We start from the raw sequence: 26,913 nt of genomic DNA on the forward strand, positions 1-26,913 counted from the left end.
GTTGTGGACTTGGTTTGTGTCGTGGCCAGATTTCCTCGACATGATCGTTGTTGCTTTTTTATTTTTTTACTGCATGATCGTTGTTGCTAGATTTTGTTTTTCTAGTTAAATTATTTTTTGTAAGTTTTCTAATTCAATACATTAGTTAAAAAATAATAAATAAAATAAATCCATTCAAAATTAATTATAAGAATATTGAAAATAATATAATAAATTAAAAAAAATTATTTGATATTTTTTTACCTTAACTTCTGTAATTTGTATTATTTTTAGTTATTCTTGTATTAATATGTTTTGAATTTGGGGATTGCCAAACAATTACTCAACTGAACAAAGGAAAGCCGAAGGCCGAAGGGGCAGCAGCAATGCAAGCAGTATATAACGACAGCAAGGTCGAATTTGTGCCTTGCCCTCGTTACTTGCAAACAAGAGATAAAGGACACGAACGTACTTATATTTTTAATATTTCTTTAGTAACTTTTTTTTTTAATAGTATAACCACTACATAACCATCATCTTCCTCGTAGTAATTAAATATTTATTCACATTATATTTCTTTCTTTCTTTATTTATTTCCAATATTATTATAACGTGAAAAACTGGAAATGAAGACTGCCACGTTTCATTCCCATTAATAGTATATTGCTATATTCTCTCCGTATACATTGGTTTCATTTATTACACTGTATATTAGTGAAATTTAGAAACAAGAAAATTGCATTTGACGAAGACGTAACTAAAAAAAAAGAAGAGTAAAATATATAAAAAAGAGAATGAGAAAAATAAAAAATAGAAACTGCGGCTACTGCTGACGGAAGCTTTGTAGCATCCAGATCTTACATTACAGCCGAAAGAAGTTTCCTTAATTTCTCTCTCTTATTTGGAGGAGAGGAATTTGCGGGAAAGAAACGAAACCCAGACATGAATCGGGTGAAACAAAAGGTAACAAGCCAACCCCACGATAATTAGCCATGAAAGCTCTTCACTTGAGCTTCTACTTCTACATCATCGTCTTCACACTATCCCTATTCCTCTCCTTTCAAGTCAACACTGTAAAAGGGGTCAACAACACCAGCGCCAATGAATCTGGCAATAGAAGAATTCTGCACCAGCCATTGTTCCCGGCGAGTTCCGCTCCACCGCCAGCAGGCACGGCGTCACCACCGCCACCACCGGCGGTGGAAACCCCTCCATCTCCGGACGGCGGCAACATCCCCTTCTTCCACGAGTACCCGGCGGATCAGAACCAACAAGCAGCACCGTCGTCCACGGTGAACTCCTCAATCGCAAACCCAACGGCAACACAGCCAACAAAGGGAACAAAGAAAGTAGCAATCGCGATCTCCGTTGGAATTGTGACGCTTGGGATGCTCTCAGCACTCGCCTTCTTCTTATACAAACACAGAGCAAAACATCCCGTGGAGACTCAAAAGTTCGTAGCTGCTGGGAGTGGGAACAACAATAACAACAACCCACCAAACAGGAACAGCAACAGCAACGAGGATGCAAACACAACTTCGGCACCATCGAGTTTCCTCTACATTGGAACCGTTGAACCCACGGTTTCACGAGATGCTAATAAGCCCAACCGATCGCCCTATCACAAGCTCAAGCGATCCGATCGCTACCGGCCCAGTCCCGAATTGCAGCCAATGCCGCCGCTCACTAAGCCTCCCGGCGGGAATTACCCGCCAGCTTTGTCTTCCTCGCCCGAGTCCGACGAGGAGAGCCGCGAGACGGCGTTTCACTCGCCGCAGAACTCGTCCATCGATGGCTACTACACGCCCGCTTCGCGGCATAGCTCTCTCGTCAACGGTAGTCCTGCGAAGAGAGAAACGAATTCCACTCCCGCACCCGTTGTTGTTCCGTTCTCCAAGAGAACTTCGCCCAATTCACGCGTTTCCGCACCCTCGCCGGAGATTAGACACGTCATCATACCGTCTATAAAGCAGCCTCCACCACCGTCGCCGCCGCCACCTAAGCATTCCCTAAAGCCAGAATTCTCGGCGCCTCCCCCACCTCCGAATTTGAAGCGTCTTCAGTCAACAACAACAACAACCGACACTGCTTTGCACGTGTCAAGGACTTCACTTAATCCTCCTCCACCACCGCCACCTCCTCCGCCGCCGCCACCTCCACCGCTGCAGCAAAAATCAGTGTCTCCGGCGGTTAGTGCTTCTTCTAATTCTGCATCTGTAAAGCGACAATCTTGGTCACCAGTTCAATGTAGTGTGACGAAAGGTTCAGATGGGGTTGAACAAAGTCAAAGTGTGAGCTCTTCCGAGAGGCATGAAGCCAATGACACGGATGGAGCCAAACCAAAATTGAAAGCTCTGCATTGGGATAAAGTGCGTGCGACCTCAGACCGTGCTACTGTGTGGGACCAGATCAAATCAAGCTCCTTTCAGTGAGTTAAATTAGTTAACTATCTCCTATCATTTTGGGACTAGTGGTATGGTATAACTGTAAACTTATGTTTTGTTTCTATTTTATGGCGGTTTTTTTTTTTTTAATAGGTTAAATGAGGACATGATGGAATCGTTGTTTGGATGCAAAGCCACGAATTTTACCCCCAAAGAACCTCCCAGAAAAAAATCAGTTCTTCCTTCGGTTGATCAGGAGAACAGGGTGTTAGACCCGAAGAAGTCACAGAACATAGCTATTCTTCTCAGGGCTTTGAATGTGACCAGAGATGAGGTGTCTGAAGCTCTTTTAGATGGTAAGTTGCTTTTTCATTCTTTTTAGTAATTGGACTCGATACTTGCGCCAAGATTTCTGATCTGGCTAAAATATACAAAACGGGTAATTCAAGGTTCTACAATGCAATCTTGGTATGATCTACAGTATCAATAAATGAGTTCATGTTCACGCACCTGTTAAAAGCATGCAGTATTTCCTTGTTTAGATTTTTTAATATCACCCAAAAAGAAAAATGCTACTAAGAGATATGTTAATAGATTCGATGTCTGTGTATATCATACAGGGAAATATGAAGTGAGAAGCATAAAGTTTACCCATAACTGTTTATGCCAATAATGTAAAGAGAATGAATCATACAAGAAACAGGCTGCATAGCACTAGAACTTAAACTTTAAGTCACCATAATTGGATCTAAAATCAAGTATGAAAATGTCTAAGCAGCATCATACCATGTGAATTATTATGTTAAACGGTGAAATTAGGTATTCAGGAACTGTAAACTTCAAAATGTGTTAAAGATAAAATCCTGGTCATAAGACTTCCTTCGGAAGTATAAAACAATAACTGAACATCCGCCAAGGTGGGATCACACCACTTCTTCCTCCACTCCCAGCCGAGAAAGTTCTTTTATTCACAAACTATTTTTCTTCTATTTCTTGAGGAATTATTATCATTAAACTCTATATTGTCATGGTCACTGTAGTCAATCAGCCTATCACTGTTACAATTCCTTAACTAACCTTACTTTGCGGGTTTGGGCTCTAACTGTCGTGTCTTCTCTAAAAGCAATAGCACCAATGTTTTTGAAAGACGTGAATTTTAAAAATGGTACAACCAGATCATGATACCATGCTTGCTTCCAATTCTCAAATCCAAAATATGGATTATTCTTCTCCGTGAGTGTACCAGATTTCTTTTTAATCTTTGTCCGTGTTTATCTTTTTCTAATAGAAGTACCGATCTCTAATTGATATCAACTGGGGATAAAGCAGTCAGTGGTAACTCTCTGTTTTAATTTCCCTATAATCCACCGACTGCCAGCCATTTTTCCTTGAGTGTTAAGAATAGTCCCACATCGGGTAATTCATGAACATGCTAAGTGCTTATATAGCTGGGTAGACCACCCCCTTATGAACCGATTTTTAAGGGACCTTTCGAATGCCTTTGCTGCACTATAAAATTTAATATGGTATCAGAGTCATATTCTGCTTCTGTCCACTGGGTGCCGCCACCTCCTATTCTATTCATTCATATTCTTAAACAGAGGAGCCACATTACTTTTGTACATTCACCTCAAATAACACAAGTAATTTGTAAGGCATTAATATCTGAGTTTAATCCATTATATAAGTTTAACATAAAGCTATTTTTATTTCTTAATTGTGTTTATCTTTTATGGAGGTTGATGAAAAGGTACCGAAGTAAAGAAAGAGACAGACATAAGGTATTTTATTGACTTGAAAAAAAAAATTACAATTGTGAGTCAAGAGAAGTGTTGTAGAAGGTTTTGTTAAAGAAAAGTGTTTATGTGGCTTATATCTAGGCTATACAAGACATGTATAATAGGGTAATTACTAGTATGAAAACTCATGGAGGCAAGACTTAGGGCGTTCCTATAAGGATAGGTTTACATTATGACTCAATCTTGAGTCTTTATTTGTTTAATATATAGTCTTGGATGTGTTTACAGGGACATACAGAAGGTTATATAACATGCAAAATATCTGAATATATATTTACATAAAGTAATGTATCAGGTTGTTTCCTTGGCATGTCTATTGTTTGTTTTTACCTTGAACCAATTGCTTATCTACATTCTGTATTTTCACTTTGCTAACCGGGGGTGTTATTTTTTTTATGAAACAGGGAATCCTGAAGGTTTGGGCACTGAGCTATTGGAAACCCTAGTGAAGATGGCTCCTACTAAAGAGGAAGAGATAAAACTTAAAAACTATGACGGCGATCTCTCAAAACTTGGAGCTGCAGAAAGATTTCTTAAAGCAGTGCTTGATATCCCTTTTGCCTTTAAAAGAGTTGAAGCTATGCTATATAGAGCCAACTTTGACGCAGAAGTTAACTACCTTAGACAGTCTTTTCAAACCATGGAGGTCTAGCTAACTATTTCAATGATTCAATCCCTTGTAATCTTTGATTTATTTATCTCTTCCAGAAAACTAACCAATCAGTTGTGAATATCTTTCAGGCTGCAAGCGAGGAAATAAAGAACAGCCGGTTATTCCTCAAACTCCTTGAAGCTGTTCTAAGGACAGGAAACAGAATGAATGTTGGCACTAATCGAGGGGATGCTAAAGCTTTCAAATTGGACACACTTCTAAAACTTGTAGATATAAAGGGAACAGATGGAAAGACCACATTGCTCCACTTTGTGGTCCAAGAAATCATTAGATCTGAAGGTGCTGGAGCTGAATCTGCAAATGATAATGTGAAGATGGATTCCAAATTTAATGAGGATGAGTTTAAGAAGCAAGGTTTGCGGGTTGTGGCAGGGCTCAGTAGAGATCTTAGTGATGTAAAAAAAGCAGCAGGAATGGATTCAGATGTCTTGAGCAGCTATCTTTCAAAGCTTGAAACAGGCCTTGATAAAGTGCGATTGGTTTTGCAATATGAAAAGCCAGATATGCAAGGCAATTTCTTTAACTCCACAAAGCTATTTCTGAAATATGCTGAAGATGAAATTGTAAGGATTAAAGCAGATGAGAGAAAAGCCTTGTACCTTGTAAAAGAAGTTACAGAGTACTTTCATGGGAATGCAACAAAGGAAGAAGCCCACCCTCTCAGAATTTTCATGATTGTAAGAGACTTTCTGAATATCTTGGATCTAGTGTGCAAAGAAGTGGAAAAGATGCACGATAGAATCGTTGGTGGTTCTGGCAGATCCTTCCGAATACCTCCAAATGCATCATTACCTGTTCTCAACAGATACAATCATCCAAAGCAGGATAGAAGCTCAGATGAGGAGAGCTCATCCCCCTAGTGTTGTGAATATGAAAGAAACCATAGGCTTTCAGAATAACAGTGAAAGTAAATGAATGAATGTTTTGCAAATTTAAGTTGATAGCCTGCATTCCAGGATTGGATTCATTGGGTTTTATGCCATTACACTATTAATGGTGAAAGAAAGTCTTCCCTGAGACTGAACATCAAACACTTCAAATGCATGGTGGGGGGTGGGGATAAGAAAGTGAACCCACTGTTGAACGAATTTCCTGGTTTACAGAAATGGGCTGCAAAGGTTCATAGCATCCTCATCCTACTTCATATGAAGAAGAATAAATAAAATTTTAAATGGGGGGTGGAGTGAATGCATCATTTTGTTTCTTCAGCTCCAATACATATTCTACAGTCAAAATAGGTTTTATTAGGTCAAAGTTCCACACAATTGTCATATTGTAGAACGTTTCCATTTTACTTAAGAGGTTCTTATGTGTATTTTTTAAACCAATTATTAATAATAAATAGCAGTTTTGCAGCTATTCCTTTATGTGTGCCTAACATTTAAGATTTACACCATCACTTGCACTAGATTCCATAATTAATCTTAATTTCATTCAATGTTTGAAGCAGGCCTAGAACCCAAGGGAAAAGATAATTAATGTTGCAGTGAATGATAAACCCAGGCTAATTACGCACGCTAGTTTAACAAAAGAAAAATAAATCAGTAGCTGGGACTGCTAAATTAAAGGAGCTTCAAAACTCAAAAAATAAACAATTTCTAATACTCCTTTCATTCATATTTATAAGATTGAAATTTAAAATTGTGTTTGTTCTTTTTTATAAAGACCCAATTTATAATATTTCTTATATTAATTATTTTTAGACTAAAAATATCTTTTATTAAAAAAAAGAATGTATTAAATCATTAGAAGAGATGAATATTAATGACAAAGATAATTTTATAAAAAATTATATATTTAAAATAAATTTATTACTATCAATTAAATTAATCATTTTTTTAATCTTAATAAGGTAGATAATTAGATCTTATATCCAAAGACTGAGGGAGTGGTATATATTATAATGAATTTGTCCTAACTAACTCAACCCTAACGGTAAGTTGAAGAGGTGAGACTGTGAATGTGGTCCCTTGTGCTATTTAAGTTGATGAGTTATTGTTTGAATGAGACTAATATTTGTACCATTTTTTTCGGTGGATCATTATTGGGCTAATTAATACATAGTAAATCCTCTTAAAACAGGTTCATAGTTGGCCCATGCAGATAATAATATAATACCTGAAAACCGTGCGTCATGGACAGGGTGGATGTACAAGTACGCTGTACGCCAAGAATATATTATTTTGAATTTTAAAAAATGATATCAATTTTTATAGATGATAGTATACCCACAACCATAACAATATATAAGCTTTAAATATTTTGATAGAGAAATTCGAATACAAAGAGGTAGGCATATATGACTAAGACACCGATTAATCGAATGAATAACACGGGTAACAGTGCAACGACAAAGATCCAAATAAAGAGGACTAAAGCGACAAAACAAACTTGTCTGCATCTACCAACGAGCACCGACTGAGATTTCATTTTAAATGCATGATCACCCCTCACACCCTTTAAATTGAAAAGTTTGTTATACGCATTAACTACTGAAAATGAGTTTTTAGAACACGTTTGAATAGTTTATGTCGAAGAAAAAAAAATTCTTTGTGTCAGTTTTTTTAGAGAATTAAAAAATATTATTACCCTAAAAAACGATTTTTGAAATTCTCTTTATTCTTCTTTCTTTTTCTCTAAAGTTTATTTCCCTCAGATAAAATAGTTGACTCATAAGAATAGTTTATTGTATATTTAATAGGACAAGATGATTACTTAAATATTAGTTATAGTCTTAATAAGATATGTGACAGCCTATTTTTTTCGGTTTTTCTTTATTTTTAAAATAAAGAAATTATTATTTAATATAGTTTAAGTTTTTTGCTTGTTACTATTCTAATTAAAAAAAAAATTGCAACTATATTTTATACGAGTTAAACTAGCTAAAAGAAATTATATTAATTACTTTTTGGAAAAATATTAAAGATTTAAATAAATTAATTAAAAAATGTGTATAAATTAAAATGAAATTAGTAAGCTCGAATTATAATTGTCGTTGTATGTGTATAGAAATAAATAATTGAAGATAAATTATATAATTAGAGGAGTGTAAGATTAAATTAATAAATTAGGCGAAGGTTAGCTTATTAATTAAGTTAGTGAACTAATAGGAGGTTAGTTGGGTTGGATGACTTTTAGTGAAGCCCAAACAAGTGTTAAGGGTGTCTGTCCATTTCTTATTTTCTTTTAGGAAATCACTGAATATATCTTTATAGTTTGTTAAATACACCCTTTTCTATCTTTTTCTCACAACTACCCCTCTTTGGCATCTAATTTCCAGAAGCATAATTGAAAAACACTACTATGTTCTTCCCACAGAGAAGGCTCTTCACCAGAAAACGTGGCTTACTTTTGGAGGAAGGCTTGCATTTTCCTTGCATGTATTCATTCAAACGTCCCCTCTTTTGTATTTTGATATTTTACATCAATGACAATTAGCCGTTTCCAAGAAAGAAAAAGAAAAAAATTCACACGTCCCCTCCTGCTTGGATTCAAATCGTACTTCTGGCAGATGCAGCTGCCACTTTTCCTCGTTATTATTTCTAGTTTGCTTTTTTAATGAAGATGGTTGGTGGAAACTTTTTTTCTCTGTTTGATTTGCTGGTGCTGAAATTTTAGTGCTCTGTTACGAAGATTTCTATTTTATTTTTTTAATTTTTGGCAACCATGAAGCTTTCTACATGAATTTGAAATGGAATGTCTATGTGCATTAGTAATCTGTTGTTGGATTGGTGATAAATGGCATTTCATGGCTAAGAAATTCTGATTCCGGAGAGTATGAGGGAATTTGTGCGGTTTCAATTTTCCATGGGATCAACCGGTTTTGCAACGTGCAATTTGGAGAAGGCGTAGTTCATGTTCACGTGTTCTATGGAGGAGTGCAAAAACAAAAACGTTACTTAAGCTACAATTTTGGCCACGACGAGTTCTAGTGTGCGTAGGCGAAACCAAGTTTTAGTGTAAAAGTAACTAACACCGTCCGATTGAATTTTCCATAATCTAACGGTCATTTTTTATTGTCTGTCTTGTACCGTTTGATCGAGTTATCCGTAATCCAACGACCTTTTTTCGATCTTCCTGAAAGTTGTTGCCAAAGATACAAGGAATGAGACCACGCATCCGCCACGACAATCCTCAATAATTAGCACAAACAAACTAATTCATATTTTGATCCAATTTCTTGTTCCTTTGCCTTGGCTTTGGAGGCATGCATGCTCTGTTGCCTTTGCTCCCTGAAAGATTTTTTTGAGTGGCTATCAATAATACCAAAATTGGAGGTGTATACCAAAATTGGCTATCAATTTTTCGTCAAGAATAATCATCATAAAAGTTTCTTCGTGATTTGGTTTTTAAATTTTAATGTGTAGTGTTGTTGAATGAAATTTTTTGCAAGGATCCTAAGCTTACTTATGGATTGGGACCTAGAGACACAAAGAAATATTAGGACACTTCGCCGATGGCACGGTATTGGTCATGGTGGACGCTGTGGAATCAGCAGACAAAACCGATGCCGGATTATAGATAATACGGGCAACGGAATAACTCAATCGAACGCTGTGGAACACATATTTTTGGGGCAGCACGGCCAGCAAAAATAGACCATTGGATTACGAATAACTCAATCGGACGATGCAAGACGGGCAACCAAAAATGTCCGTTGGATTACGAAAAATCCAATCAGACGATGTTGGTTACTTTCGCACCTACGAAACTTGATTTCGCTTACGCATGCTAGAACTTGTCTTTTGGCCACCAACAAATTGAAACAACACGCAACAAACCAAGGAGTCAAATTTGCGAAATGGACTTTGGGTCAAACTATCATTAATGAGTAGAGTGTTGCTAGATGCATCCAGCATTCTTTAAAAATGGTAAAACTGTCTCTACTAATTTCTCTCCTTACGGATCAAGTTGATCCGTAAGTTGATTTTTAAGACTTACGAATCAACTTGATCTGTAAAAAACTTACGGATCAAGTTGATCTGTAAAAGACTTACGGATCAACTTGATCCGTAAAAGACTTACGAATCAAATTGATTCGTAAGTCTTAAAAATTAATTTACGGATCAACTTGATCCGTAAGGGGTATTTTTGTCTTTTCGTGGTTAGTGCTGAATGCACCAACAATAATGCTGGGTGCACCTAGCAGCACTATAATGAGTAATGAGTAGTGACCCAAAACAGGAGAAAGAAACAAGAAATTGTGATTAATATAATTAATTTAGTAGTGAAGATATAATAATAACAAATTAATAAATAATTTATAGTGATAAAATATTAGTAAGATAAATAAATAAATTGTTAAGAAAAATGATCCAAGCTTTAGTATGAAAAATGAAAAAAATATATTTAAATAAATGAAATAAAGCTTTAGTTAACGAGAAATTTCTATGAAATGGGACACTTAGAGTATTTCGAGACTTAAATAAATAAAAGAATTGCTAAAACCAAAACAATAACATCAGGTGAAAATGATAATAATAGCAAGATTACTAACAACATAAGAGAAGAAAAATAATAGCAATATACTCATGATAAGAATACTTCCAATTAATTTAGCAAAAAAAGAAACTGTAAAGAGTATAGAGTGTAATGTTAGTTTTCTGTATAAAACTTTGAAAAAAGAATAAGATTGGAACCCTTTAATTAAGACAACTTTATTATAAAATTTAATAACGTTGAGAATGACTCTGAATTTTAATTCTCAAGTAACTAACCTCATTCTTTAAAAGTTTAAGTCAAGTAAAGATATATTTTTAAATTAGTACTTTGAATCTTAATACCTTATGGCATTCTTCACATAAATTTTATTACTTAAGACCATTTGGTATACTAACTAAATAACTATTATTGAATACAAGATATAAATTAATGTCCAGATCTTTAGCCATACAAATAATTTTATGGTTAAAAAAATAAGATAAAAATATTAGAAAAAAGTGTTCCCCTGCTTCTTATTTATTTAATCAATAAGGTTGAGACGAGAAACACTTAATCTTTGAAGGCCATTTCTTACAAACACATTCTATATACCCACCAGATGGCCATAGTTATTGTGGCAGAAAGCATGATGCTATCCCAATTCCTCTTGTTCTCAAGATCTTTTGAACCAATATTTTCCACCTAATTTCGTCTTTCTTGTTTTGTTTTGATATTCGCTCTTTAAAGTTCCTGAAATGTTAGGATGTGTTACTATTCATGTGGATAATCGAGTTAGATTAAGTGAAATCTTACGTACATAACACACAGTAATACATAAATATTATTAATTACCTGCACAAAGGAACTCTACAGTAATCAGGATCAACACATAATCGAGAGTGTAACTCCAATAATTGCCACATCCTGTTGCAATGAACACAACCTCCACGGACTCTCAACTTGCATCCAGCAAAATGACGAACAAGCAATTCTAATCCGTTGCATGCTGTATACTTACATGGTTGGTTTGCTTTGAAGTCTTTGTCGTGAGGACCAATAGTTCGACAACCATCTCTACAAATGTGAACAAGGGCTTCCATGGCCTCGTATAATTGCAAATATATCTCTCTTTCCTTATTTTTTCTGATTTTCTCCTTTTTAATCTAGATAATCAATTCACGTGAAAGCAATTAGACAGAGGACAAATCAAGTTGCCATGGTGTAAGGTAAATAAAACCAGGTTAAATTATTCATTTGGTCCATATATATAATTGTCCTCATTTTTAGTTTCTACTTGAAAAAATTATAAGTTTTTGTCTTTGCGTATGTGTAAAAGTTAAGTTTTGGTTCCTATTACTAACACTACAGGGCATTGTTGGGAAACCAAAGAGGGTAAAATTAGAGAAATTTACACCTAAGGCCATGGGCAACCACATAAGTGAATTTAACGACATACTTTCATCTAGTGTTCAGATTTATGAGTCTTTTTCTCACTTATATGATGTTCAATTTTCACATTACTACTAATGTTAGACTTCACTTCACACTTGCACTCCAACAATCTCTCCTTCACGTGTTAGTTTCTTTCACATGGTAGTCTTTCCCTCGAACAAAATCCATTTTCAATTCCCGAGTATCCAAACACTTTAACCCAAAACTTTTAGTCTCATGTTTGTAGGTCTTATGCTCACTTATATTGTTGGGCAATCGAATGGGTTAACATCGGGGAGAATTTTACACCTATGGACTATGAGCAATTACATAAGTATAAACTTGATATAACACTTTAAGCCAAAATCTTAAGGCTTTGTTGTATGGATTTTTTTTCACTTAGGTGCTTAACTTTTCCATTACTATCTAATGTAAGACTTTACCTCGCATTTATACTCCAACAAATATTTTCTAATGGTGCAAAATTGTTGCAAAGTTTTTCTAGCAATAGTGTAAAATTGAAAATAGAAACTATGAAGACCAAATGAATAGTTTAACCAATATAAAATAAAGAGAAAATAATAGTCTTACAATGTCTTCATCGACCATTGACTCGACAATTTCCTTTTCTAGAGCTGGGTGGCTCAACTTCATTGTTTTCCATCCTTCTGTTTCTGAAACAACTTTGAAGTTTTTCAGCACCTTTCGGTGACAAATAAGGCTAAGTCTTGGTGCATCACAAAGTAGGGCAAGTTGAAATACATCCACCACATTATCTATGGTGAGTAAACTCAGTTCTAACTTCTGTTCACATTCACGCTTCAAGTGAGGGACGACGTATACATGTGACAACACCAACAGAGGTAGGACGAATTCATCCATTTCTTCTTTCTCATAACTATGAAACAAATGAACAATTTTTTTTAGCACATATATACAAATACATATCAATATAAATAGAGTAAGACAAAAAAATAGTGTGACAAATATTCACTAGTGCAATTGATTACAAGGATTTCATTAGATTAATCGACCAATTGCATCTAAGTTGATCAAACAAAATTCAAAAAGACATTATCAACATTACCACATAGTATGTGTGTTGTTAATGGTTTCTACACAAACATGATAAAGGGATCAAACATATACATACCTGGAAGTGTATAAGAATCGAATAAAAACTTGAACTGCATCATGTGGAACCCCAGTAATTGAGATTGTTCGCCATCGACGATGACAATTTGCTTGCTTCAACATGCCCCGGAAAACAGGAGTAGACATGGCCTGTTCATATAATATGAAGTTAGTGACATCCTTATATTACAAAAAGATCCATATATTTACTTTGTTGTCAATGCTTGATGACAAAATATTAGTATTCCATGATGACGATTGATGCAAATCATACATTGCATTCAAGATAGATGAATTTAGTTATAAGTGTGTAAACAATAGTATTTACAAAAAATTCAATAGGATTTCATCATTTACCAAGCCACACCGTAGATTAATGGAGTGGAATGAATGAACTTACAAGAATGTTAGAATGAGCATAAACAACGCCACCGTTATCAGTATTAATGCAAACATCTGCTTTATAACCTTGATAAAAAAGACGCTCCCAAAATTCTATTGCTGCTGGAGAGACATTATTGTTGCGCCCTCTTGGTGGTGTTGAATTTTTTGACACCAAACACTTACAAGGACAACTCGTGGCTGCAAAACGGGGCATGGGAGGTGGCATCGGAGTTATTTTCTTAGTATTTTGGAGAGGCTTAAAACAATTCTCGCCCATGCTAGTCATCGCTTTATGCTTCTCTGTTGCATAAACGAATATAAAATCATGTCTTTTGTAACTTGGTTTTTGGTTGAATACTTTATCATCAAAAAAGCATGTTAGAAAAGATAAGAATCCTAATTTTGATCATGGTCTTATCAAATTCCAACCTTAATCAACATTTGGCCAGTAAAAACCGAAAAAGAAATGTATTTGGATATATGTGTACATATATTTTGAACTGTCAATTAATGATTATTATTATAATTAAATGTCAAGCATTCAATTAAAATTCATATTTAGATATTTCCATTTATTATATGATTAACATAAGGATTACAAAAAAAAATATTAAGATAAGTCATTCCACTTGGGTTTGGATAAAAATATTACACTTTTGTTAAATTATATATTATATAATTAATATTATACAATATCATGAAAAAAACACCAGTTAAATACATTTTCAGTATGTGCAAATGTGATAGTATTCCTTTTTAGTCATTCAAATTAAATTGTCTATTTTTGGTATCTCATTAATGCAAATATGTTAGATGTGGTACTTATTCTTAAAAAAAAAAACTACTTTTCTCTCCTTTTCTTTGTTCATTTATGAAAAGAGATTAATTTCTATGTAATATTAGTGTATAACTTTCTCACTTACAAGTTATTATTAATAAAAATCATCATTGATAGAATTTTAAAAATAATTATTTAATAAATTTATGATACATGACAATATAAAAACTTTTTATATTGTCAGTATGTAAACTATTTACTCTTTATATATATTATTCATCTTCATAAATGAAATATCAAAATGAGACAATTTATTTTTTAAGGACTAAAACTAAACATTGCCCTGTTTACATATATTAAAAACATATTTAACAAAAACAATCATAAAATAAAATCTACAATTATTGATAAGATGTTGTTATGAATAGTATATACTATTACAATATAAATATTTTTCTACAATCATTCAATCATGTAATGCCATAAATCATGTAATGCCATAAATAATAAATTTATTATTTTTTATAATAACTATCCTAAAAGTTATAATAAAAATATTTTTTTATTGATTGAGAGTATAAAAATATCTACAATAACAATGCATGCCTATAAACTTTTTGTTATGTATAATGTTTAATATTATGATCATGACTACTACTATTATAATTATAAACTTAAATTGATGTATCTAATTGTAACTTTATACAAAATTGAAAAAAAAACATTTTCTGAAAATTTAAGCCACATGTTTGATACATAAAAGATCATGAAATGGGATGGTTTTCAAATTCCTTGATTTTTTTTCCTAAAACAATTGTGATATTATTTTTTTTGTTCAAATGCTCAACGTGGCCTAAGGCCCAAAAAGACACACCAACAAATAAGTTTGGGCAAAGAAACTCCTATTGCATTTGAATAAAAAAAAACCCATAAAAACAAGGATATTGGGTTTAGAACAAGAAAAAAAAGAGCAAGGGGATGAGAAAGATAAGAGTAGCATCAACTCCCTAGGGTATTAATTTTATTTTGAAAATAAGTTTATTTTGGAAAGTATAAAAAAAACAAATTACACATATCTAAGCGGTTAAAAATAAAGGTCTTTATAATTAAAAAATATGATGTTAATCAACCATCCTATAAATTATTGTTCAAAATAAGAAAAAAAAAGTTGAAGCTTCAATGAATTTATGCTTGTAACATAAATATCTAAAAGAACCAACGGTCTTCATTGATTGTTCAAGAGAGATTTTAATTTATGCTAAGCAACTAACCCAAAAACTATTAACCAAGAAATAAAATATCAAAATCAATGAATCTACACCTGTAACGTAAACATCTAAAATGATGAAGCCCTTGGGTTGTTTTGCTAAAGCCGTGCGAATATCAAGCAAGGGTTGTTTTGGTTCTCAATTCATCACACAATTTGTCGTGGCGTAACTTGTCGAATTATGATTACGATTATGAACTATGGAAACAATGTTCTTTCGCTCAACCCAATAATGATTTGGAGTTGTGATTAATTAATGTTTTATAAGGTGTTTAGTTTCTCCATCTAAAATGTGATTTTTTTATATTTCATACATGATTTTAAGAAGCTAATGGTTATAGTTTCAAAAATTCAAACGCAATTTCTTACACCTCAACAAGTTTTTAAACATACTATTTGACATTTGGGATTCCCTATGAACCAAATGAAATTTCTACATGTTAGGGGATCTAAATGATGAACATATCACTTGAGTGGACAAATTGGCAAATTTATCAATATATATGATGTAATCAATTTTCCAATCGCAAACGGAACTAAATTTTACACCCACAATCTCATATCGAATGCAAAATAAAAAACAAATGAATTTAACAAAACAAATTAAGATCCACAATGGAAAGAATGAATTAAGTTACCTGATGTAAACTTTGAAGCCTTCCTCTCAAAATTCTTTTAAAAAATAAACAAGAAGACAGAAGCAAATATATGGAACCAGAATCAATATTTCCTCCGAAACCTAAATCTCAACTAAGAATTATAATAAGTGGTTGAGGTCGAACTCTATTTTCTCAATTTGACATCACCTTCTGGATAACAAAATCAGAAATGGGAACACATGGTGATGCAAAGGAGAAAGGGAGAGACACAACGAGGATGATCAATTACCAGAGCCTATTTGTGAAACTGCATAGATTTTCATGAAAAAGGAAACAAATAAGCTAAAAATAAAATTCACCAAGTCTATCTGTCACTCTTGTTCTTAACTAAAAATATCAACAACAGAAATTGTGTACACCCTAATATGACACGTACGCTATATGCACATCGTATCCTCGTGTAGATATATTGGTTGTTTACTTCACATTAACAAAATTCTTCATGTAGACATATATGTCTTCGCTCTAATCTCATTGGTTACTACAATCATTTTCACTTGTCGTACCTAATTACTAGTATTCACCAACAAAGTCCTTGCTGGAATTAATTCACACACATTTATGATGACAGATAACACATGTTAAAAATATAAATTAAAAATTAATTTAATTAAAAAATTAAAAATATTTTGCTACTACTGATAATAATTTTTTATTTAAAAAATTAAATCAATTAATATAAAACACCTCAATGCTAGTTTATTAATATCTTATCATTTAATATTGATCAGAAAAATATAAATATTGAACAAATAAATTAGAATTTTTTTATTTAATGATTAATTTTATAAAAAAACTGATTTATTTTGATATAAAATTTTACATGAACTGATAAAGAAATATAGTTGTATAGGAAAATAAAAAGGATAATTTAATTTTTAAAAATAAAGATGAAAATTTATAATATAAATTTTACATGAACTGATAAAGAAATATAGTTGTATAGGAAAATAAAAAGGATAATTTAATTTTTAAAAATAAAGATGAAAATTTATAATATAAAAATGAAGCTTTTTATTTACTTATGTAATTATCACTTATTATATTTGTTCAAGACTTTATGTAATGAATTTATAGATGATAACTTGCAAGATTATTCAAATGAATTAAGTTATAAAATTAAGGTTAAGATTTGAAAGATTAAATTATAAAAAATATCAGAATATTTTTAGTGGGATTAATACATAATAAAGTATGTATTATTTTAAATTAATAAAAAAATTACTCTTAAATTGGTACCTAAAAATAAACGAGCGTTGAGACTGATGAAAAGTCAAGAAAAAATGTCAGGAATAAACAACGGCAAATCTAAAATTGATCTTGTAATAGATCTGTTATAGAATAAATACTTTTAATTTTCAAATGATTAGCACTTGTCAATATATACATCATGGTAACAAGAATATATTGTTATGAAGTATATCAAGATTAAGATTTTAGTTCATGTTTCGTTGACCGATCTTTCCTAATTCATATTTTTGTAATTCTTTACATAAAGAGTCAGAATAAAAAATGTGAAGTTTTAGTTAATGTAAGTTGATGTAAGTGTTTGAAAAAGCTTTCTAAAGATATAGAGTGTTTATGAATGCAGTTTTGTTTCTTTTAATTCTTATAATCATTAAGCGACTTTGTTTGCAATGTAAGCGGGGGGTTTATATATATATAAAAACTAAAAATTAGTTGCTACTTTATACTAAAATCAAATAAACATTTCAAAATATAAATGATTTGATTGCTTTCTTGTTGTTATTTAATTTTAATAAAATTTGATATAAACAATTTTAGTAATAATGTTTTCTTAAAATTTACCATTAAATTAAAAGTTCTTTTACATAAATTATATACAAAATTTCATATTAATTCAAAATTATTGTTATCTCATTCATATATATTAAAATTGACGTAATATAAATATTTTAAAATATACTAAAATATAAATTATTTAATTACATTCTTGTTATTTAATTTTGACAAAATTTAACACAACTATTTTAATAATATGTATATATAATTCAACATGAAGATGAAAGCTTAAAAAAAATCTTACAAGACTCATACATATTTTAGATAATTTTATTTTTATTTTTATATGAGGTCACAATAATAGTAACCAACATCATCCATCGTCATTCAATTTGATAATGGAACAGTAGTAACTAGCAATACATGAAAATGGAAAAGGAATAATGGTGGTGGTTGTGAAATGATGAAAACCAACACTGAATATCTTGAGGAAAGGGAGGGATTGATGAATCTTGTTGGCCAAACAACATTCAATTAATTTGCTGAATGCTAGCAATGCAATAGACATCATACGCACACACCTAGTCTCAAGCCTAGCCATATTCCAACCACACTTATTTTATTTTCCATATAAATAAACCCCATTCATGCACAGTACATGTCCCTTATAAGTTATAATCTCTCATGATATGATACATAGTTATGAAATTGAGCCTCCTTGTCCTTATTGTTTGTGCTAGTGTGTGCAGGCCAGGGCATTCAGTGACACATAATAAAAGCAGTGGTCTTGGAACCATGATTTTCCCCACCCCCATTCTGCACCTGTAAGCAAGAGAAGAGAGCATCATAAGCAGTCAAACTTGCTGACCATCTTGGACTTGCTGATGTTTCAGAGTCAAAGGTTCCACCTAGTCTTCCCATCACTATTACCTAAGCTCAAGATATTCAAGCAAATAAAAATATTATCCATGTATTTATTTATTTAATAAGTATATGGTATGAATTAATAATATCATATGCCACGTACTAGTACAAGGCCACATCTCAAGTAACAGTAATAGTGCTATATTCTATTGTGAGTGGGTGGCAACTTACGATAGACCAGGAGCGTCTTCTTCCTCCTTCTGCCTTCCTTTTATAAAAATAAAAATCTTTGATTCTACCACAGACAGGAAGTGGTCCAGCTTTTCACACGTGAAGACGCTCCTCCCCTGCTATTTTATTCACGTGTGCTATCATACTTCCATCAATTCTTTTCTTAGCCTCTAATTGTGGCCCCTCCTTATCATTTTTCCCTCCAAATTAACAACTCCTCTACATAAATCAAAACCTTTTTAGGCTCTAATGAATTAGTATATTGCAACACATAGACATAGGGAAGTTGCAAATTAAACATATTATCTGTCACCAATGTAATTAACCTTTTCTACTTCTCAAGCTGTAAAATCCTAATTCAAATAGGTGAAATTAAATATTTTCAGTTAGGATATTCAACCGGGGGGGAACTTAAATTGTTAAAAGGGTTAGTTAATCACTAAATGGATTAAAATGTATCCATGTGCCTGCAGTATAAGCCAATTGAGGAGGAACATGCTTGCATTCTGATGATGACAATTCACAATTTATTTTGGAGAGACCAGCAGTGTGATCTTATCTGGCAGTCAAAGACTGTAAAAGATGGCATTCCACCGGTTTTAATGCCATCCCAGATTTTGGATCTTGTGTCATTTAGTTTAATTTGATTCTAACATTAACTAGTTAGTTATTTAACCTGCTATGTTTATTAACTATTAAGAAATACATTAGGGCCATAACATGCAGTCGCTCTTTGATAAAAAAGATTCACTTTGTTCTTCTGCTCATCCCTATTGGGGCATATTAAATTCCCAAATTGGCAGGGTTTTCTGATTATCAGATTTAAAAAAATGCTTTACCTGACTATTTAGGAACAAAACTGTGAAGACCTCATGGCAAGTAAAGTCCGCGTAATTTTCCCATTTTTCTACCTTTAAAAATCCTAGTTACTCAGAAAATAAAGGGGATAACTGAGAGCACCACGGACTGAATTCAAAGCCATCACTGTGCTTACAGTGATCTTAAGCATTTCCATTGATAGCAAATGACAAAATGGTTAACTACATTGATGGGAAAAGCTACAAAAAGAATATATATTTATCATCTTCATGCCTATATAATAGAGAAGAACTAGGTAACTAGCTATTGTATCTATTTCACATTGATTATGTGATTTACTTTAAAGTTCAAACATTGTAATTCCACTAGTATTAACAGGCAATGGTTCTTTTGGCACAGATCTATTTGTTTGTTCATATTTGTTTTGTTATCTAGGTATGGATGTGCCTATATGCGGGGAGCAAACTTATAATTGTACACTATCTTGACTAATTTATAAGATGTTGATTCGATTGCTCATACAGTCATACTTGATATGATGATGCTTAAATGTAGACATTAGGGGCTGATTTAGTACACATGATGTCTGAAACCAAAAAAGCGAGACAGAGAAGGCCAACAAGTGAGACCATTGATAATAATGTACGAATGGAACTTGGGGGACAGGTAAGGTCATGGAGCTCATGGTTTATGGTTTATGATAAGACTCTTCCAAACTCAACCTAATTCTAAAGTAAGAATAAAGGTTTTTCATCGGCTCTTAATTTAATTTAATTTAAATATATTATGCTTTGAGTTTACTAAAGTTTAATCATAAATAAATACACTATCATTACAGATTTAAAGATATGCTCTCACTTTATAATAGCTTTTCTTCATAAATTATAATCCATTCTACATCTGTGTGGATATTCTTCTAACAAATTATAGTTTAAATGGTGGGTAGGATTGAGCTTTAGTCAGTTCCTTATTGAAGGCTAACAGACAAGCAAAATGAATGGTAATTGCAATACATAATAGGCCATACACAAGCATATTAAACTCAGAAACAAAAGATGATTTAGCTTGGAGATATAAAGCTTACCTAATAGTTAGAGAATGATAAAGGGAGAAAGGAAAAAAAGAGGTCACTGAGTTCAAATCCTCCGACGGACACTTCTAATAAAATTAGTAAATTAACATTTACCGATAAAAAAATAAAAAAAGATGACTTAGCTCAAGAATAACATTTTTTTCTCTTTTCTAAGAGCACTCCTTAAAAAAAATTGACTTAAGCAAAATAAAAATGAAGAAGGATACGGAATAAAAAAAAAAAGGGAGGAGGATGATGAACAGACCAAATGAAAGCCTTTAGCATCACATGGGACAAAAGTGACCATCCTACAGCTGTCCTAAACTGTAGGGAAAACCAAAAGTGGGGTAGCACGTACCATAGCAGTAGCCCATGGACTCTCTTAATATTGGGAAGTCTGGAATCTCCCAACATTTGGAGACTTTGGGTTGGGATGGCCTAGTTAGTCCTAAGCCACCACACCACACTCTTCACTAGTACTACTACACCCTCGCTAGTGTATAGACTATAGTGTATTCCCATACCCATAGACATAGTACAAACACTAACGCAGCTCAACTCAAAACCCCGTAACCGCTAATTAACGTCCCTATATATCTCATCTGCTTTTTTTGGCGGCACCAAAACCGCTTCTTCCAACTCTCTCCCATTCATACTCTCCACTCAACCCCCCGAACCAAATCTCTCTCTCTCTCTCTCTCTCTCTCTCTCTCTCTCTCTCTATATATATATATATATATATATATATATATATATATATATATATATATCATACTATTTAGCAGTTACATATTCTAAGACAAGTTAAAGTGAACTTTGAGGCATTTTAATGGGGAGTTCTGGAAGTGGCACCTTATTTTCCTTGTCTAGCCTCTTGTGTGACGAAGAAGGAGAAGCTAGATTGTTTAAAGACCAAGATGAGAACCCTGGCATTTTTTACTCTCTTGATAACTCATGTTTCGTTTTGGAGGATGAAGAGGAATACATTGAGTATTTGTTCAAACAAGAAACGGGATTTGGATCCCAGAATCACCACTTTTTTACCTCTGATGATCATTCAAACAGACACTGGTTACGAAGTGCCCGTGTTGATGCCATTGACTGGATTTTAAATGTTAGTTTTCAATGTTATGTTATTCATCATCGTGCTTGTTTAGTTTGCTTTTGGTTGTTCTGTTATTGAAACTCTTCTAACTGTTGATTAATCAGACACAAGCAAAATTTGGGTTCAAAGTTGAAACTGCATATTTATCGGTGACTTACTTTGATCGGTTTCTTTCAAAGCGATCCATCGATGTAAGCATTTTAACACAATTTCTTAATTCCAATCATTTCTTTCAGATTTTGTTGATTTTAACTTTCCCTTTATGTTTTACTTAATTTCTCCAATGATATGCAGGAATCGAAACCTTGGGCTATTAAGTTATTATCTGTGGCATCTTTATCTCTGGCAGCAAAGATGGAAGAGCAAAATGTGCCGGTTTTATCCGAGTATCCAATGGATGATTATCGGTTTGAGAATAAAGTAATTAAGAACATGGAACTGATGATTTTGAGTACCTTGGATTGGAAAATGGGATCAGCAACTCCTTTTTCCTATTTGCATTACTTTGTCGGCAAGTTCTGCCCTGGATCCAAACCACAAATAATAATCACAAAAGCCACTGAACACATTGTGGCCATGGTCAAAGGTGATTTTTGATAATGCAATTCCCTTCTAAAATAGTATTATTTATTTATCATCGAGATTGTTTGTAAAGGTTAGTCTTTCTGTGCAGATGTTAATTTGATGGATCAAAGACCATCTTTAATTGCCTCGGCAGCCATATTGGCAGCTTTTGATGCTACATTAACAAGAAAAGCAATGGATCTTCGATTAAGTTTAATCTCATCGTGGGGAAATGTAGAAAGTGTGAGTTTATTTAGATTGCATTCAACAATGTTAATTAATTGTTATTTGGATAAAGAATTGAAAGAAATTAAAGAGTAGAACGTAAGTTTGATGATGTTTACTATTTATATGGAACAGGGACATGTGTTTTTCTGTTACAATCTAATACAGGAAAAGATGAAAAGCAAAGTTAAGACACCTTGCTCGAATTTAATGTCTGCTCAGTCGAGCTCCACGTGTGTTCTTGAGAACCAATCTGACACTTCTTCGGGAGCTAAGAGAAAACTTAGTTTTGAGGACAGTGAAAATTGTGCGGGACAAAAGCTACATCGGCCTTAGTTTGCTGCACCTCGCAGAGAGTTTGTGATCTAAATGATCAATACAGGGAAAATTGATTGGTGTTCACTGATTGGATTATAGGATATATTTTTTCCACTGAAAAATTTATTATTCTTGTTAGTTATAGGGCTAATGAGTGTCATCCACCATTTTGTGGAATGATTTGGTATTTGATGATTAGGGTTTTATTTCCCGGTACCCAACAAAAAGTTTCAGCGAGTGACAACAAAGAAGATAGAGAAAAAAAAAAGGAAGAGTAAATAAATAAATAAAAAGTGGTAAGCTTTACCCTAGAGTGAGTTTGAAGAAGCTGACTGAGAAAATCCACAAGTCATTAAGGAGGTAAAATGAAAAAATGAGTGAAAGCCAGAAAGCTATGCTGAGGACTATTTGTCCATAGTGAGTTTGGGCAGTGTTTGCTTTCTTGATCTGCTCCTATTACATTTTTTCTTTCTTTCTTTCTTCCTTTTATTTTTGAGGGGAATTATGTTTTTATTTATTTATTTTATGTATACGATGATGGCAATAGCAAGCCTACCCTTTAATGGGGAGCTTGGGATGCTTTCTAATTCTGTCTTGAGAAAGGCTGAAAGCCGTGGAGAATGGGGAATTGGTTTTGTTTGATTTGATGTATCTGTGTAGCATTTGGGTTGGGCCATTGATAAAGCTTGTAAAAGTTGAACGTGATTATGTGTTTGCTTGGGACGCGGGAGGCTCCTTTTCAGAAGAACTGGGAAACTTTCCTTTAACCGTTACTACTTCTACTTGTACTATGATTTTTATTGATATTATTATTACACTTACAGCCCCTATAAATGGTAAAAAATTGGGGCATGGGACTGGTAGGGGGCACTGCCAGTACTTCCTAATGTAATTGATGAAAGATTAAATAAATGTAATGCTTATATTAAAGGAGATAGTGGATTGAATATACCCATCTTAATTTAATAGCTCAAAGTCAAAAGTAATTTGATCTAAATAAGTGTTATCAAATTCTAAACCAAATGGCACTGCGAGAGAATGCATTGGATAACCTTTGGTTGCCATATGGATGGAAACAGGGGGAGGTTTTACAGTAGGGCTATTTCATTGAGATATATTTCTCATAATTTTTTTGTGTGATTATTTAATCTTTTTGTTTCAAAAAATTAAGAAATGTATTAGAATATGTGTTTAATATTTTTATTAATAAGTGATATAAAATAATGCATTAAAAGCATCGAACAAATAGCGTTGTTGTATTCAGTTCTAGACACTATACTCACACAATGTTTCAAATAAAAAGAACTTAAGTGTGTCTGGATTGGAGTTAGGAGCTTTTAGATTATAACTCTTAAGAAAGGATCATGAGTTTTAAATGTCATTAAGTTTTGGATAAAAAATTAGTTTTATCGATCTAAAGGATCAAAGTTTATGAGATACTTTAGAGTTTTATCAAAAAACAAATATTTTAATTACGATAGCTAAAAAAAGTTATAGCTTTCTTGAATATTACAAGAGATATTCATAATTCGAATCAAAGCACACACTCACATGAGGAAAAAAGAAAAAAATAATAAACCATGAAAATTTATGTAAATTTGAGGGATAGCGAGGAATAACATTATTCATACTGTAATACCTTTCCCTCTCAAAAAAAAATAATAAAATCCCATTGAATCATTTTATGTTTGTTATATGAAAAACACCATATTTTGTTAAATAGATACAATATATTTTTTAGGGTACAACGATAACAATAAAATTTAAACCATAAACTTAGTATAAATTATCTAACTTCTTAAGACGACTCTACTAGGATAATCGATCCTGTGGATTGCATATTATCATTATTATTGGAAATTATTAGTATTAGCTTCAAGAAACTCAAGTATGAAATGGGTTTCAAAATCAATGTCCAGAAAAAGCCAAGCAACTATGATGGATCTATTTGTTTGATTCAAATATATGCATGACAGCTTTGAAATAATATCTAAATGTGGACAAATTAAGATATGCCGTTAGTTGTTAGGGAACACATTTTGTTGAAACAAGAGTAATTTTTATATACCTCCACAGTATTTTTACCTTTACTTTTTGTTAGGATAAACTTGAGATTTGAAATTAATATCTCTTAGTAAGAGTTAGAGACTAATTCATCGACTTAAATTTTTAATGATATTTTTTTTAATAAATATTTTTTCATACACAAAAATCTAAAATACATAGCAACACATATCACATATTTAAATTTTTATTCTATTTTTTTCTCTTTCTTTTTTACTCTCCTCAAGGATCCCCTAAAAATAAGGTGCAATATGGTCTAATCTATCGTAATTCACGAAATAAGAGATGTATGTGTTCTATTTGGTTTAGGGTTGAGGGAGCGTTATGGAAGATGTTAGTGTCACAATCTCAATCACCTGTGGGTTGCACTTGCACACTTACCCAGTCTTGCATCAACCTTGTATTTTGCCGTAAATTACAGGGGACCGAGTATCTAAGGATATGTTTGGTTTATATTTTTATTTTTTATTTTTATTTTTTGAAAATTGATTTTATTTTCAAAAGATTAGAATTCTGAAAACATGTTTGGTTTGACTTCTTGTTTTTTATTTTCATGAAATAAAAATACTGAAAATTTATGATATATTAACTTATTGTCTTTTTGTATTTTTAAATTTACTTAAAATTACATTCATTGTCACGTCAATTTCATTTTACCCAAAATGAATTTTTTGTTCTCAACTAAAAATACTGGAAACGAGAATTTATTGTTTTCATTTTCTGGTTGTTTCCTATTTTTATTTTCACTGAAAATGTTTTTAGAAATCCAACCAAACACATTTTTATCACCGTTTTCTGTTTTTAGTGAAAATGAAAATAGAAAACAATCAAATCAAACACCCCTAATTGTTTCATGGTTCACATGGAGAGACTGAAGTTCTTTTATAAGCCGCTGTACATTCTTTGGTTAAATCTTGCAGTTAAAATTGCATAAAAAATCTTGCCAGAACAGAATTCACATGCCAATCATAGCTAAATAATTTATAAGCACATAAACACTCAAGGGTGAAGAGCTTCCCCATTTGATAAAATCTTCTTTGCATGAAATGAGCTTGAAAATATACCCTAAACAAAGTACGATTCCACTCTTCTTCACAGATTTTAAACTACACTTCTTCTAAGAAATCATGTTTGAGAGATGTGTAAGTTATAACTATTAACTTCTCAATAAACATAAAAAGAAATTACATCTAAGACGTGAACCCAAACACGCTAACATAGATGAAGACAACTCAAACATAATGAACACTGCGTTGCCTTGGATTCAGAGTTCATGGTAGTGATTAAAATTTTACTGTATCACACTATGTAATGCTGTCTCAAGAGATATAAGGTTCATGTGGTGGAGAAGGAAGGAGAGGTTGTAGGTTCAAATCTCTTCCCTAACAAAAACTAATACACTAACAACTAACATGCAAATAAAAAAAAATATATAATGTTGTCGCGCTAATTAAGGACCAAATTAACGAGATTGGTGGTGAGAGGATAAACACACTTAGTTCAACTATGTCGATGATAAAGACTATCAGTATCACATTGGATATCACAGGGCTTAAAGTCCAAATGCTTCCATTTACATAACTGTCACGGATTGGGTTGCAGAGACATGTTTGTTGGACCACAGAAACATTTAAATCATACGGCTAAAGGGGGGTTGGATCTTGTTCATATGTATGTCATAAGAAAAAACGTTATTGTTATCCCTTACTTGCTTTTTTTAATTGGACAAAAATTCATTTGTCACATTGAGTGATAAATTAGACGAGGACAAAAATCTGCTCAAGAGCGTATGGGGAAGAAGAGAGACCAAATTCAAGATTTTAATCTCAAAATGACAATATATACTACGTGGAGACACGTTCTTTGTCTCGTCGAGTGTCGCAGGTATCTTCATTCTTCAATTTCCTTTTTCTGGGAGACTTAACAATAATAATCTACATGACAAGACGAACATGTATGTTTACAAGGAAAAATAATATAATTAATTTCCTTTTCGGGT

General features: G+C 32.7%; 3 protein-coding genes across 3 annotated transcripts; 2 read left to right on the plus strand and 1 right to left on the minus strand.

Annotated features, from left to right (window-relative positions):
• Positions 1 to 791: 791 nt before the first annotated feature.
• Positions 792 to 6,194, plus strand: LOC114422356 (formin-like protein 6). The gene is made up of 4 exons (XM_028388674.1): positions 792 to 2,407; positions 2,517 to 2,719; positions 4,567 to 4,808; positions 4,904 to 6,194. Exons 1-4 carry the CDS (start codon positions 972 to 974, stop codon positions 5,693 to 5,695), a joined length of 2,673 nt encoding a protein of 890 aa, XP_028244475.1. The 5' UTR covers positions 792 to 971; the 3' UTR covers positions 5,696 to 6,194.
• Positions 6,195 to 10,764: 4,570 nt separating this feature from the next.
• On the minus strand, positions 10,765 to 16,245 carry LOC114422365 (BTB/POZ and TAZ domain-containing protein 4). Its single transcript, XM_028388685.1, has 6 exons — positions 15,889 to 16,245; positions 13,222 to 13,505; positions 12,841 to 12,971; positions 12,279 to 12,585; positions 11,109 to 11,419; positions 10,765 to 11,006 (listed from the first exon to the last, which is right to left on the minus strand). Exons 2-6 carry the CDS (start codon positions 13,489 to 13,491, stop codon positions 10,886 to 10,888), a joined length of 1,140 nt encoding a protein of 379 aa, XP_028244486.1. The 5' UTR covers positions 13,492 to 13,505; positions 15,889 to 16,245; the 3' UTR covers positions 10,765 to 10,885.
• A 4,805-nt stretch (positions 16,246 to 21,050) lies between these two features.
• On the plus strand, positions 21,051 to 23,492 carry LOC114422376 (cyclin-D5-1-like). The gene is made up of 5 exons (XM_028388695.1): positions 21,051 to 21,752; positions 21,848 to 21,934; positions 22,038 to 22,329; positions 22,417 to 22,550; positions 22,668 to 23,492. Exons 1-5 carry the CDS (start codon positions 21,468 to 21,470, stop codon positions 22,866 to 22,868), a joined length of 999 nt encoding a protein of 332 aa, XP_028244496.1. The 5' UTR covers positions 21,051 to 21,467; the 3' UTR covers positions 22,869 to 23,492.
• The last annotated feature ends 3,421 nt before the right edge of the window (positions 23,493 to 26,913 follow it).

The sequence above is a fragment of the Glycine soja genome, chromosome 1 (assembly GCF_004193775.1).
Source record: "Glycine soja cultivar W05 chromosome 1, ASM419377v2, whole genome shotgun sequence".
Classification (NCBI taxonomy): Eukaryota; Viridiplantae; Streptophyta; class Magnoliopsida; order Fabales; family Fabaceae; genus Glycine; species Glycine soja.